Source organism: Lissotriton vulgaris, chromosome 6 (assembly GCF_964263255.1).
Source record: "Lissotriton vulgaris chromosome 6, aLisVul1.2, whole genome shotgun sequence".
Taxonomy (NCBI): domain Eukaryota; kingdom Metazoa; phylum Chordata; class Amphibia; order Caudata; family Salamandridae; genus Lissotriton; species Lissotriton vulgaris.
In genome coordinates, this window is record NC_141694.1 from 735912956 (window position 1) to 735926268 (window position 13313).

Genomic DNA, 13313 nt, shown 5'->3' on the forward strand with positions numbered 1-13313 from the left:
GAGACAAATGCACAATTTCAGTGACAGTTTGATCTTTATAGGGCATTTTTGGATAAGACAATGTAGCGTGATCCATGGAAGCTACACCCCTGGATTTGTCTGAGTCTCTAGGTTTCAGAAATCCCCAGATTTTCTAGGTTTCTCTGGTTGCTGATGACCCAGAGGCCGAATAGTGTAACATTTCACAATGGCAAGTGAGAGGAAATTTGGATTTACACCCACTCTACCAGTCTGTATGTCAAAACTAAGCCCCAAAGAATAAACATTTTCTCTCACTTGCCGTGTTGACTGGCTACCTCTAGGTCCCAGGGTGGTGAATAGGCCAAATATCTTGATGGGCCTTTGCCACACCTCATATGTTTTTTTTTATAGTAAAAAATATCAAATATTCCTGGTGTCTGATGGACCTTTTGCCTCCCTGGGGAGCGGCAGCAAGACTGTGGGGGCCTTTAGGACTGATTGTCAGGCCTTATTCCTGGGTGGACAACCCCCTTTCTAGTATTGTGTATAGGGTGAGCAGATTTAGGATGACACCCCTCCCTAATGACTTTTGGGTCCTTTCAGGTGTTAGTGCAGGCCCCCATGCCCGGGTGGGCAGCCCCCATGCCCTCTTTTTTTATTGATCATTTTGTCCTTGTACAGAGTGGGATTTCAACCCCTCAAGGGCCTGAAAGATTGTTGAGCCCTGTCTGGGGTATAAGCACAGCCGGATACCAGCGAGCTCTGCCCCAATTCCTTTTTTTAAAATATTGTTTTAATGGTTTCTAGTGGTCTTTCAGCCCCCTCTTCCCCTGCTGCACCCCGCAGTGCAGATTGTGGGTCAACACTCCTTATCTGCTCATTTTGGTGGTGTGGGGTGGTCAGAAAGACTGTTGTGCTCGGGGAGAGCAGGGGAGGGCGCACGGCCATGCCCAGGGGACTACTCTCCCACCCCCAAAAACATTTCCTTGGTGTTTAGGGGTGAATCCCTGCTTGAGGATCGTGTTCATAGGTTTATTCTCAAGTAGGCCTGCAGCTGCAGAGGTAAAGCTGGAAAGGGATCATTTCCCCCTTATCTTCAGTATCTCCTCCACACAGAATGGTTCCCAGGGGCAGACTTATGCAATCGCACTGGTCAAAGCGAAATTAGACCGCGCCTAATACTGCTGTCTGCTTCCACTTCGTTTACTGTGACCCCACTGCGCTGTGTGTGCTGCGCATCACAGCAAACAGACAAAAAAGATACTCTGGATGCATGGAAATCTCTTACCTTGTGTGCCAACTTCTTTTTTTAAAAAGAAAATGCTTCTTCTGCTTACACCGTAAGCATCTTTTTTGCTGCTGTTCCTTGGCTGAGACGTCCTTTGAACTGCAGATGTACTGTGATGGATGTCAACCTCTCCTGCACCACACGTAGCGGTTAACATGGTTCTTAAATCGTATTCTATCACAGCTCAATTTGTTTGATTGCTGCAATGTTGACCCCATGTTTATCTTCTTGCTCATTTCGGATTGTTCAACTTGGATGTTTTGCTTTTATTGTTAGATTAATGCAGCTGTACAGCAGTGTTTCCATTACTATGAATCCTGTGAACAGGGAGGAGAAGAAAGTTCCAGAATCAGTCTAGCTAAGCAAAGCTCCAGTAAGTACTTGGGAAAAATGTAATTGTGAAGAAATGTAGCAGTACTTAAAATACAAGGACAGCACTAACCATATACTTAGGAATGGTTGATAATAGAGGTAAGATAGTTATAAAGCCATTGTCATTGTGTTGTAAATTCTTCAGCACTCTCTCCCTAACCACAAATAATTTCTTCCTGAAACATCAATGAAATCCTCTCCTGATACTGGTGGCCTAAATCTTGAAGTGGATTTGTGGCCACTTACTACCCGGGTTACATAAGGGATCTAGTTCCAGTTGATTTAAGCAAGGGTTAATGAATTATGAAGAAAATACAATTTTGGATATTTCCTTCCCTCACATGGCAGCAATCTTTTTTTATTTTCACCAAATATTGACAAGTGAAGTGTTTTCCATTTTGTAAATGTTCTGTTTAAACTAAATGTATGCTTATTTTGGACATAGTCCAGGGAAAAAAAGGGATCACTACTACAATTATACAAGATTAACTTTAAAGCCATTCAAGATCATAAACTTATAGTGCCAAAACCGGTTGGGTGTGATTGGGCAAGCGTGGGTCGCTATTCCTTAATGGTGGTGTGTTAGAATTTTTCTACCCCTGTTGTCCTAGGGCCTGACCTACTATGGTGTTGCAGATTGACCGCAAGCACGTTCTTCAACACTTGACCCTCAATGGTAACAAGGTGGACAGTCCAATTCTTCAAAGCAAGATAGCGTGGTGGGATGGAGGTGTGGAGGGATGGGGGGAGGGGGGTAGACAGTCAGGGACCAACAGCCCAGTGCTTCTGTGTATTAAAAACAGAAGTAATTTATAGCACTCCAAAAGGCAATACACAAATATGGAACGCATTAGGTTCTATGCATGTACTTGAGGGATATAGTTCTTTGACCTGTAGCTCAGTCCTTACAATTGCCCTAGCACAGATTATTTAACTATATATGGCTTTGTTTCAACCCACTGTAGTTAAACTTGTGAGGAACTCATGAGAGTTTAAGAGTATCTGACTTTGCCTGGATTCAGAAATTAAAAATTAATCTTTTATTCGGTTGCACACCATCAAAGGTACAAAATAGCTATGTAATACATGTAACAGTTTGCTTCATTCAATATTCAAAATACATCAATATACTCTCATAAAATGTTAAAAGCATAATCATTAAAACACCCCAGCAGCCCATATGTAGTGCCATTCCAATATGCCTGTTCGGGAAATATGAGGAGAGGCCCTCAGATTACTTTTTTCCTATCTCTACATCTCTATTTTTGAATTAAAACCAATCCTAGTTTCCAAAAATATATAGATTTCATGATAATTTATAAAATATAAAATTATAAAGAGTGCTTTAAAATTGGGCTGGCCAACCTATAATAGCTGCATAAAACACAATTTGCTTAGACAAATATAATTATAATTAAATTTGTTCCTATGGGACTACCTATGTATGTAACTACTGGATTTACTATATTTCAGAAGCTTCTCCCGCTTAATCCAGAAACTGAACAAAAATTCACTCGCAGAAAAGACAACTGGGCCAGAGGTATCAGTTGAAAAAATTTGTTTAGCCTCTCTAAAGTGAAGTGCCGCCATTGCCAGGCAGATCGGGCATAACCATTTCCTATGCACGCCGCTATATTCCGGACAGATAAAACATAATATGGTCAAGAGTCTCAGAATTCATGCCACAAGCTGAATATGAATCAGGCGTGAAAGTACTATTCCAGTTGTTGCTAAACGTTCGAAGCAGCAAAGAGCCTGCTCTGAATCTAATAAACGAACTCTTGGCCGATGTTACTGTTATATTGTCCATGTAACTTTCAAAAACAGGAATGGGTTTAAATGCCAAGAACTGTTTGGTAAGAAGGCCCGTATTGCCCCTGGATGGTTTTTTTTGCCACATTTGTGACCAGTAGGATGGTTTTAAGACCTGCTTGACTGCCTTACACAGTAATTCGGGGGATTCCCACAGCCTACTCAGACCCAAATTTTTAAACCAGTTGCAAACAAACCTTAACCAAGGTATCACCAGAGCACGGTACATATTCTTTACATCCCTCAAGCAATCTCTATATTGAGATAATTCCAGAGTAGTCCAAATACAGATCCAAAATAATAGTGGCTTTAAATGTTCCAGATCAGATACTCTTTCATCCCCTTGTCAAAAAATGATGTGGAACCAGAGTGATACTTACGGGACCGAGAGCAGTGATCTATCAAATGTGTTTTCTATCACTGTGAGCCTCGTCAAATCACTGTAGCCCCAGACTTCTGCGCCATATAATGCAGCGCTTTGAACCCTCACTTGATAGGCTTCCAAGGCCAGGGAGATGGAACGCGTATGTGTTTTTCTGAAAGCATAGAATGGCCTTAAACCGATAAGATATCATAAGAGCTCCTTTGTTTACCTGTTTAGCCCACCTAAATTTGTCTGACAGGGTGACCCCTAGATTTTCAAAACTAAAGACCCTTTCCAAACGGTCCGTCTCAGCCATTACTGAACAGCTATACTTGACACATTTACCAAGAACCCTAAATTTGGATTTTGCAGTGTTAAGTTCCAAACTCATCTGATCGGAGAAACCCAAAAATGTATTTAGCAGATTTTGGAACCCCATCGGGGATATGGAAATTAATATTAAATCGTCTCCAAACAAGAGTATTTGTGTTTTAACCCCATTGAGAGGAGGAGAATCAATAACACACTTTGTCAGTTCCTCAACCACATTATTTATATATAGGCTGAAAAAGGTGGGGGCCAGAACACACCTCTGTCGAACCACTCTGCAACTGGGATGCGCTTTCTTAACCCACCTTTGCCCCCCCCACTGGACCTGTGCGTAGTAATTTCTGTGTAACCTAGCTAATAGTTCAATTAACCCCTCTTGGACTTCCATGTCTACTAGTACTCTCCAAAGTCACTCCGTAGGTAACAAGCCAAATGCAGCACACAGGTCCACAAATGCCACAGAGTTTTTGGTTACTCAACAAGACATATTTCCAAAAACTGATCCAAAGTCCTAACTTTCACACAAAATCATGCCCGAAAGAGAGTCAGAATCCTCGGATCTTCCATTCAATCTTGTAATCTATTGAAGATCTCCCTGGCAAATATTTTGTGAAGGTTATCTCCTAGGCTAATAGGCCTATAGTTAGATGGACAATTGGCATCTCCTTTTTTTAAATATCAGGATTATTTCTGCACCCCCCCCCCCATGTATCCAGGATCTCCCGACCCCTTGCTTTTGCATTGGAGAGGATATTCAAGTAACTAGCCCACATCCCAGGTTCTGATTTGTAAAGGTCACCAGGTATGGAATTGGGCCGGGTGCTTTTAGCGCCTTAAAACTGTTAATAGCAGATAGGGTGTCTTCTAGACTACAGAATATCTCAGTGGTCTTACCATTTCCCTGTTTAATTGCATTGCCCTCCGGACACTCATCACCACATTAAAAAGTTGTTTTGTAAATGGGGCCTGAGATTTAGTTTTGCAAAATGTCCCTCCCATCTTTCTGGCGGCATATTGTTCCTCCTGGGATTAAAACTTTCAATTGTCCCGTTTGCACTAATGTACCAAAATGTTCGCTTATCATTCATTTCAAGGGCCTGGAGCATGTCCTGCCAATTAGCATCCTCCCACTTCCTTTTTGCTTGATCAAGTTCAAGTTCAAGTTCGAGCACTTGTATAGCGCACTACTCACCCAGAGGGTCTCAAGGCGCTTGGGGAAGGGGTTCGTTATTTGTCGAATAGCCAGGTTTTAAGTTCTTTTCTGAAGGAGATGTGGTTTTGAGTAAGGCGGAGGTGAGTGGGGAGTGAGTTCCAGGTATTGGCAGCAAGGAAGGAGAAGGATTGTAAAAGGGGTCGTAGACAACCGGTGACCAAAGACCCTTTTGTGTTGCCCGGCGGTGTCGCCTCTATGACCCACCAATATTAATCAATGAAGAAGCAGGCGCTGGAGACTGAAAGGCAGGAAACGAGGGTTTATTCTCTCCGGAGCAGAACACATCAATTCAGACAGCAAGTATCGTCACAAGGTGCTCTACCCGCATCTCTGAGGCCTGGCCTCTTATACACAGGTTTATGATCTTTATTGCACGTAACACATTCTTGCAACACTTTGATATGTGAAAGAACATCCTCAGAATCTTCCCTTCAGGCCCGTTCCCACATACATTTACAGTTGAATTCCCCACCCCGGTCACAACAGGTGATGATTATCGCGCAGCTGGACATTCCTCCGATTCACAGAATGTGTGGGGTTGATCGGATCTAAGGGTGTTCGATCGACTTGAGGGTCCTTTGATAAGGGGAGGCTTCCTACTGTACGGGGTAATAAACAGTATCCGCAGGGCCAGGTGGTGGCTTGGGAACAAGGAAGACAGACGGGCACACAGGAAAGAGGGGGGGTTTGCATCAAAGGGCCTGAGACTATGAAAGGAATGAAGGGAGGTGTCGCGCTGGGAACAGGATGGGATTCTGAGGCAGATCTGCGCTGAAGAGGGGTTTATGACCCAAGGCATGTCAGAGTGAGGGGGTTGTCAGCGTGCGGGGGATGCCTGTGAGGTTAAGAGAGAGAGAGAGAGAGAGAGAGAGAGAGAGAGAGAGACACGCTGGCTATCAGCGAGGGGCAGAGGGGCCATGGTGCTCAAAATGGCTGCCGCTTACGCGCAAGGCATGTAAAAGCGGGAGTGATCAGTGCGTGGGGGTGCTTGTGTAGGTGGAGAGCCGTGCTGGGGGTCAAGGGTATGCAGAGGGTGGTTCTGGTCAAGGCAGCTAAAGTGGTGGGTGTGTGCGACAAAGAGTGTGGCATCGGGGCAAAAGGGAAGATGGCGCAGATAATGTTCACCAAACCGTATTAATTTTCCACAGTCCTCCCTTTAACATTTCTAAGACATCTTGCTGGCCTATTTCCTATCTATGTCTACTGTTGTGGTCATAAGTAAGGAAGTGATAACCCAGGTGAAGGAACCGTACATAAACATCACATTTTAAAATCTTTTCATCCGGTGGGTGGGCTCATCGTTGAGCTTTGTTGAATGCAATATCAGACAAAAATTATGCAGTGAGAGCGTTGGGTACTGATCATAGATGCTTGTAGTCATTCGGAATAGGAGCCGATAGGTTACCACGTAAGTAAGTTCTTTTTGTACTCGGCTGGAGCATAGTCAATTCAATGGTGGTTGGGAGAGAAATGAGACATAGTAAAACAATAATCAGGGTTCCCAGTGTCTTATGGTCGTGGACCATTATTAGTGAGTTCTCAGCATTCTTTGTCGTCTTCTGTTGGCACTGTTGAGCACCTGTGTTACAATTCGTTCTTTAGTAGGAATGTCCATGTGGGTTGAGCCGTTGGAGGTCTGCGGGCAGGAGAGTGTCTTTGTTTTGTTTCGCCAGACCTCATGGGAGAAATGCGTTACGGTTTTGGAGCAGATGCATTTTCTTCCATAATCCAGAGTGTGGTCATTAGAAGGAGACAGAAAAGGGTTGTGGTGAAGGGTGCAATTGTCTTTGAGTTGTGGAGTCTGTCTGTTCTTGGGTTTCTGTGGTGGGTATTTCCTGTTGCTTCCATCATCTTCAAGGTGCTCGGTACCGGGCAGAACCACATACTTCGTTTAGCTTCTCTTTGGGGTGATCCCTGGTGGTGTTTTTAGGTCACCGTTCTGAGATTTAACACAGTTCGTGGTCTGCTTAGTCGGGGCTCCCTCCCTTTTGACGCAGGAAATACCCTTCTCCGGATGGCACAGTAGGATTTAGAGGATTTTGAAAGTTCAGGTGGAGGGAGGGGGGTGTGTGAATAGTCCTTATGGCAGGTCGGAGGAGGAGGGGATGGAGCAGGGCCAGATCGGGAACAGACCAGGGGGACGGAAAATTTTAGACAGGCGGGTCAATAATCACGTTCAGAGAGTGGGGGCTTTTCGGCACGCGTCGATCATAGAGCAGGGGCCTCAGGTCAGCCCTTTCCTTTAGTTTTGTCGGAAACAGTGCCTTGTCCTGCGACTCCTTACTGTTGTGGTCTCGCCTTGGCCTCCGTCACTGAGGTTCCACGATCTGCAGTCTGGCCGCGTGCTCCCACATCCGGTCTCTTTCTCCTCCGACAGTGGTACCCTTAAATGAGTTTGAAAAGACAGTCTTTAGAGATTTTGCAGAGGAAGGTAATTACGTAAATCTATTTCTCTCCCAACACCAAGCAACTGGGGTAAACATCCGCTACATTGAGGTCTGCAGCCAACGTATAAACAATTGATGATGGGTTTGCCGGATTCCCAACAACTTCCCTCTGTGGTTATTTCTTTGGCGTTTTGTCGGTTTATTACATTCATTTGTCGTGGTACGAGGTCTGATACCCATTCATTGCATTCGTTTATTACAGTCATGTCAGTTCTCCTGGTAGAGACCCATTTCCCTAGTACGAGTCTTGCAAGGCTAGACCGGTCTTCAGGGCTTTGTATTTTACGGAAAAGTGCAACGTGTTATTCACCATAGTCTGATAGGCATCCTTCTGAGGAATGAACATAGGCTAAACGATTCTCTATTACATCAATGCATCCTATCTTTTAGCTAAACATCTTATTTTCAACAAGGTTTACTGCGACAAGTTCTTTCATTTTTCGATCTAATTTTAGCTTCATAAACATCATTCTAAATTCTACATAGTTTCTTACAACCTGGCTACTTTATTAAAAACTCGGACTCGTGATGACTGCTCAACCTATCCTTGGGGTGAGCGAGGTCTAATGGGAAACAACTAGGAATATAGCGAACTGGGGCAAGGGACATTTTCCAAACTCCTGTTCAGGGCAACTGATACCAAGCCGGGGGCATTCTGGAAAAACGGGGATGTCTCGATCACTTTTTCTGTTTGGGTATTGAGATAACTTCGGGACGGGGGGGAGGTCGCGTTTATCAGAAACATTTTATCATGGATGCCACTGACAAGTAGTTCCCTCAAAGTGGGTCAGATTAGAGAACCTTAGTCGTCTTACCTGTCCCTTTCTTTTCGGCCAATCTAGGTTTCATCAATATTTAGCAGAAAAGGAGAGGTATTAACATGGCATCAATGCAATTTTATTAAAAACGAATTTTGTGCAAATACTTGTGGTATTTGGAGCCAATTGGGTGGTACACCAGGTTCGCCAATTAGGTGCCAGTCGTTTAGGAAGAGACAGAGAGAGGGTGAGAGAGAGAAAGATAGAGAGATAGATAGAGAGAGAGAGAGAGAGAGAGAGAGAGAAAGATGTGCAACGATAGGCTAAATGATACACATGTGTCCTGGGAGAGTGACTGTGTACCATTTAGGCTATTCAGTGCATTACCCAATATGAGACGTTTCGGGTCTGTGTTAGGATGTAGAAAGCATGCAGTTTGGGACGGAGGAGCATTAGGTCAGGTACAAGAAGGACGTGCATTGAGTTGGGCGCCCTTTGGTGTCATCTTGCAGCGTTAGTCCGTTTCATGTATCGGGCGTGCGTGGCTCCAGATCTGTTACGATACCCTAATCGTGATTCCATTGTACCCTGCAGAGGGAGAAAAAGAGGGAAAGGGAGGGGGAACAACATTCGAGCATATCAAATGTACGGGCACGAAAGTCCTTTACTTACCACATACCCGTCTTATCCCCTCAGGATATAATCCCTGGGGTCTCGGTTTCCGAAGTCAAAGGGGTGGGCAGTGTGGCAAGGGTGGCGAGCGATAGGTTGTTCATGGGGGAGACGGTCCGAGGGTGGCATTATAGGTCGTGTGTGTGGGGAGAACGCTAAAAAGAAATAAGAGGTGCCTAGCGCGAGGTATCGGGTTTGTAAATGTATCCAGCTATTGGGGATCCTTAAATCACTCCCAACGCTGTGATGTTCTAGGGCATATCACTTCTTCGGCTAAACCTGTCCCTTAGTACCTTCGATCATCATACCCTTATGACATTCTAACATTCATACCGTTTTGCTTTTACCCATTCTCCGAAGTCGAGGTCCTTCTTCATGCGTTAGTTCCTGAGCTTAGTCGCATATTTTGGAGGCAGCGTATCATACCTTAGATTCGATCATAAATCCGGGGCCGAACAGCCATTTTTCTAATAACCTTAAAAAGAGAGCAAAATGGTTGTGCACAAAATAGCCCTCCCGCCGATTCCCACATTTACAAAAGTATGTGATACCCATTCATAGTTTGGAAAACCTTTATTTGCATAATCGTTCAGTACGTAAAATGTGAGAGTGCAATCATATTTTGGCTGGACGTGGCGATGGTGGAAGCACATACAGTAGGGGGGGTTTGTCGCATAAGAACATGTTAAAAAAAGGCCTAATTAATTATTTGCAAGTAACTAAAAACGTCTCGTTAAGTGATGAGGGATCAGGGGTATTTTAGTTCATAAATGGGAACACAGTCAAGCTCATTGTAACCACATTTCCTAGATGTATACTGTGGGTGTGCATCATAAGCGACATTATGTACCAGTTACAATAAATATCAAAATAAATCGTTCATTGAAATCAACATTTTGACGGGACCCCTTTCAAATGTTCGCCAAGCGAACCCTCCTCTCCTTTTCGTCAAGTGTGCAAAGGTTCACATATATATCTTAGTACATCAAGTCTCATTAGCTAAAGAACACCACGAGGTGTCCGTTAGTTCCTATTTGATACCGGCGCCATTTTGGGCGAGGCCGGTTTAGTCCGGAGGTAGCATCAGGGGAAAAATTTCTCCGACGATTGGCGGTTGGACCAGAGTCCCTTTCGGCAGTTCAAAAACCTGTGCTAACAGAGGGGCTGGTGGTGTGGACCGTCAATCAAAAAAGGGGGAGGGAGGTAGAATCTTTCTTACCGGGTCACGTTGATGCTCAGCCGGAACTTACTCGAGTTCGTTAGCCCATAATGTTCCTGGGTGGTTCAGACTGAAGCTGGTGCAGACACGAGAGCACCACCATCTTGTGGCTATGTCGTGGTCGTTCCAGTTGTTCCCTACCGGAAGCCTGCAGGGGCCGAGGGCTTCTGGGACTCTGGTAGAATCTTCAAAGCTGTGGGGATGTTGTCGGAGGTGGGGGCTCGTGCCCAGGTGGGCAAGTGCCCGAGTTGCAATACCGGACAAAGTTACTCCAGCGGCCTAGACCCGCCTTCCAGAGGGCCCAGACGCCATTTTGAGACCCTGCAGCCGCCGCCCTTCGTCGTGTCTTTCAGGAGTGGAAGAAACTTCTTGTGGCGACAAAGACAGAACACCATGTTGTTGGAGCAGGACATTTGGTTCGGGGCGCCAGGGTGCAGCTGTGGAGCCTTCACCTGGGGAGGTGGGGGAGGCTCGTCCGTGCCGCCTCCCTCTCCCGGCGCATCCCACGCCGTCCCTTTGAATCAGGGGTGCACATGATGACCACCCTACACCCCTGACTCCGACTCTTGGGGGACCATTGTATGTCCGGTGCTGCGCAAGTATGCCCGTCGGACATTGCATGTTCTGTGCTGCGAAAATAGGCCCGTTGAACATTGTACGCTCTGTGCTGCGGAAATAGATCCGTCGGGCATTGTACGTCCTGTGCTACGCAAATAGATCCGCCGGACATTGTACATTCTGTGTTGCACAAGTATATCCGTAGCCCGGCAGGAGGATTTCGGCGCCGGGCCGGGGCTGGGAAACCTCCTACCTGTGGAGGTGGGAGAGGCTCGTCCGCGTCGCCTCTCCCTCCCAGTCCCCCTGCGCCAGTTCGATGGAGGAATTCGTGATGGCCGGACCAGGAGATACGAGGGAGGGGGTCATCGGCATCCGCCCCCCTCCTTACTCGTGGCCCGGGGACGTCACCCCAGGAAGGAGAGTATGGGAAGACCATTTCATGTCGGCCCATGGAGCCTCCTGTACCTTCTCGTCGGCGATTTCCTTTGGTCTATGGCTGATGGCTGGCCCCGCCCCACACGTGCTGTGTGTTTCACCTTCCGGATGGGCGGGACCGTTGACTTGTTACATTTTGAGAACTTCCGGAGTGAGCGTAATATGTTTTGTATTGTTCCTATTAGTACAGTTTACTTTAAAGAATGTTTTACTAGTTTTTCTATTTATCGTTGGTTGTGTGTTATCTTTATCGTAATTAAATCCTAAATTATATAACAGATGCTTGGTTTCCTTGAGTCCTTTTTCTAACGGGGGATTGTCTACGCAGGCCTGTAATTGCTTCTGTTTTTCAGAGTGGGGGGGGGGGGGCAACAGGGGGTAATCAGTCCCAGAACTCTAACATGTTGTTAATATTGGTCTGACGAAATCTGTGCCATCGAGCATAATCAAACGTGGTGGTTCTATCCGTCCTGTCCGTGTTAGTCTGATTTGTTTTTGTCTCGCGCCTTTTCCCTTTCTGCCGGCCTGTTATTTCTGTCGACCCTCCGCTCTTACCTATGTTCTGTAGAGTCGGGCATTGGGCTTTCCAGTGCCCGAGACATCTTCAAAAAGCACATTGGTTTTGCCTTAAATCTGTTCGTCCTGTGCATAGTGTCGGGGGATTACTTTTGGGTCGTTGTGTCTCGGGGTTGTCCCGTCGGCACATCCCTTTACACCGTTCTCTTTTTGTGTCTAATCCTCGGAACTGTGTCGTCGCTGGCCCTTCCTTTTGCTTACCAGACGTTTGGAGGGTTGCCTGTCGCGTTTCTTTACCTACTTTGACTTCGTCTCTTTCCTTTCGTTGCGTAGCTTCTTTGCGCCACATACCGAGACTATCGAGCATAATAGGCGTTGTCTTATTATTACAAAGGGCTATTTCTACCGTTTCTATTTTGTCTAAATCGAAGGATCCTATCAGTGGCCATTGTTTCTCTTGGTTTGCTTTGGTATACTTGTGCCATAGCTTACTATAGGCTATGGTAATTAATCCATACTTTGTGAACATTTCTTTATTAGGGGTGCCTTCCAGCGGAGCTAGATGGTCCACCTCTAATAAACGGTCCGGGCTGAACCAGCTATCCATCAGTGGGGAGAAGACAGGCATGACGGATCACAATGGGGATAATAGTCAGCACTACCTATCTTATCACTGCGTGCAAAGACTAGACAGAATATTTCTATTCTACGTTGTTTGCACGCAGTGAATACCTCAAGAACCAATATCGGGCAATCAGTGTTTGGTCAATAAATAAAAATAAAAAATGGTCAATGGGGAGAATAAGTAGGCCCGCAAAGGTCTGCGTCACCTACCCTTTCACTATCTGCAAAGAGGGGGACCTATTCTTTTCCTGTTTGCAGACAGAGAATCTCCAGAAAACAATCCGTAACAGTTAATCAATGGGGAGGGGCAATTGATCAGTGGGGGAGAAAGATAGGCACGACGGGTGCGTTACCTATCCTTCACTGCTTGCAAAGGGAGAGCCGGTTGTTTCTCCGTTTGCCGACAGCGAAACTCCAAATAAATTAACAAAGAATAATACTAGTATTTTTTCATCAATCATCAATCATTCCGCAATTCGTCGTGTTTACACGACCTTACCCGGACCGTATGGACAGTTTCTTGTCTTCCGAATCCAGCGCCCGATCGTCCTCTTCCCTTCGTACTCCTCGTGGCACTCCTGATGGTTCCCAGTCAGGACCGTAGATCACTCGAGAGAGGTCCGTTCGGAACCAGTGAAGTTCGGATGATCGGCTGTCAGACGAGGGTCTATCGGACAGGGTACCTTCCGATCGTTGCAGTCGTTCACTCTGTCGTCAGGACCTCTCCCACTGGATCCACGAGTC

At 45.8% G+C, this 13313-nt stretch overlaps 1 protein-coding gene across 1 annotated transcript in view; it reads left to right on the plus strand.

Annotated features, from left to right (window-relative positions):
• The window catches only part of TBC1D32 (TBC1 domain family member 32), a 959368-nt gene that overhangs the window by 274083 nt on the left and 671972 nt on the right, over positions 1 to 13313 (plus strand). Inside the window, exon 12 of the mRNA XM_086926728.1 lies at positions 1526 to 1622. Coding sequence (XP_086782854.1) covers positions 1526 to 1622 — 97 coding nt within the window. The remainder of the gene's footprint in view (positions 1 to 1525; positions 1623 to 13313) is intronic.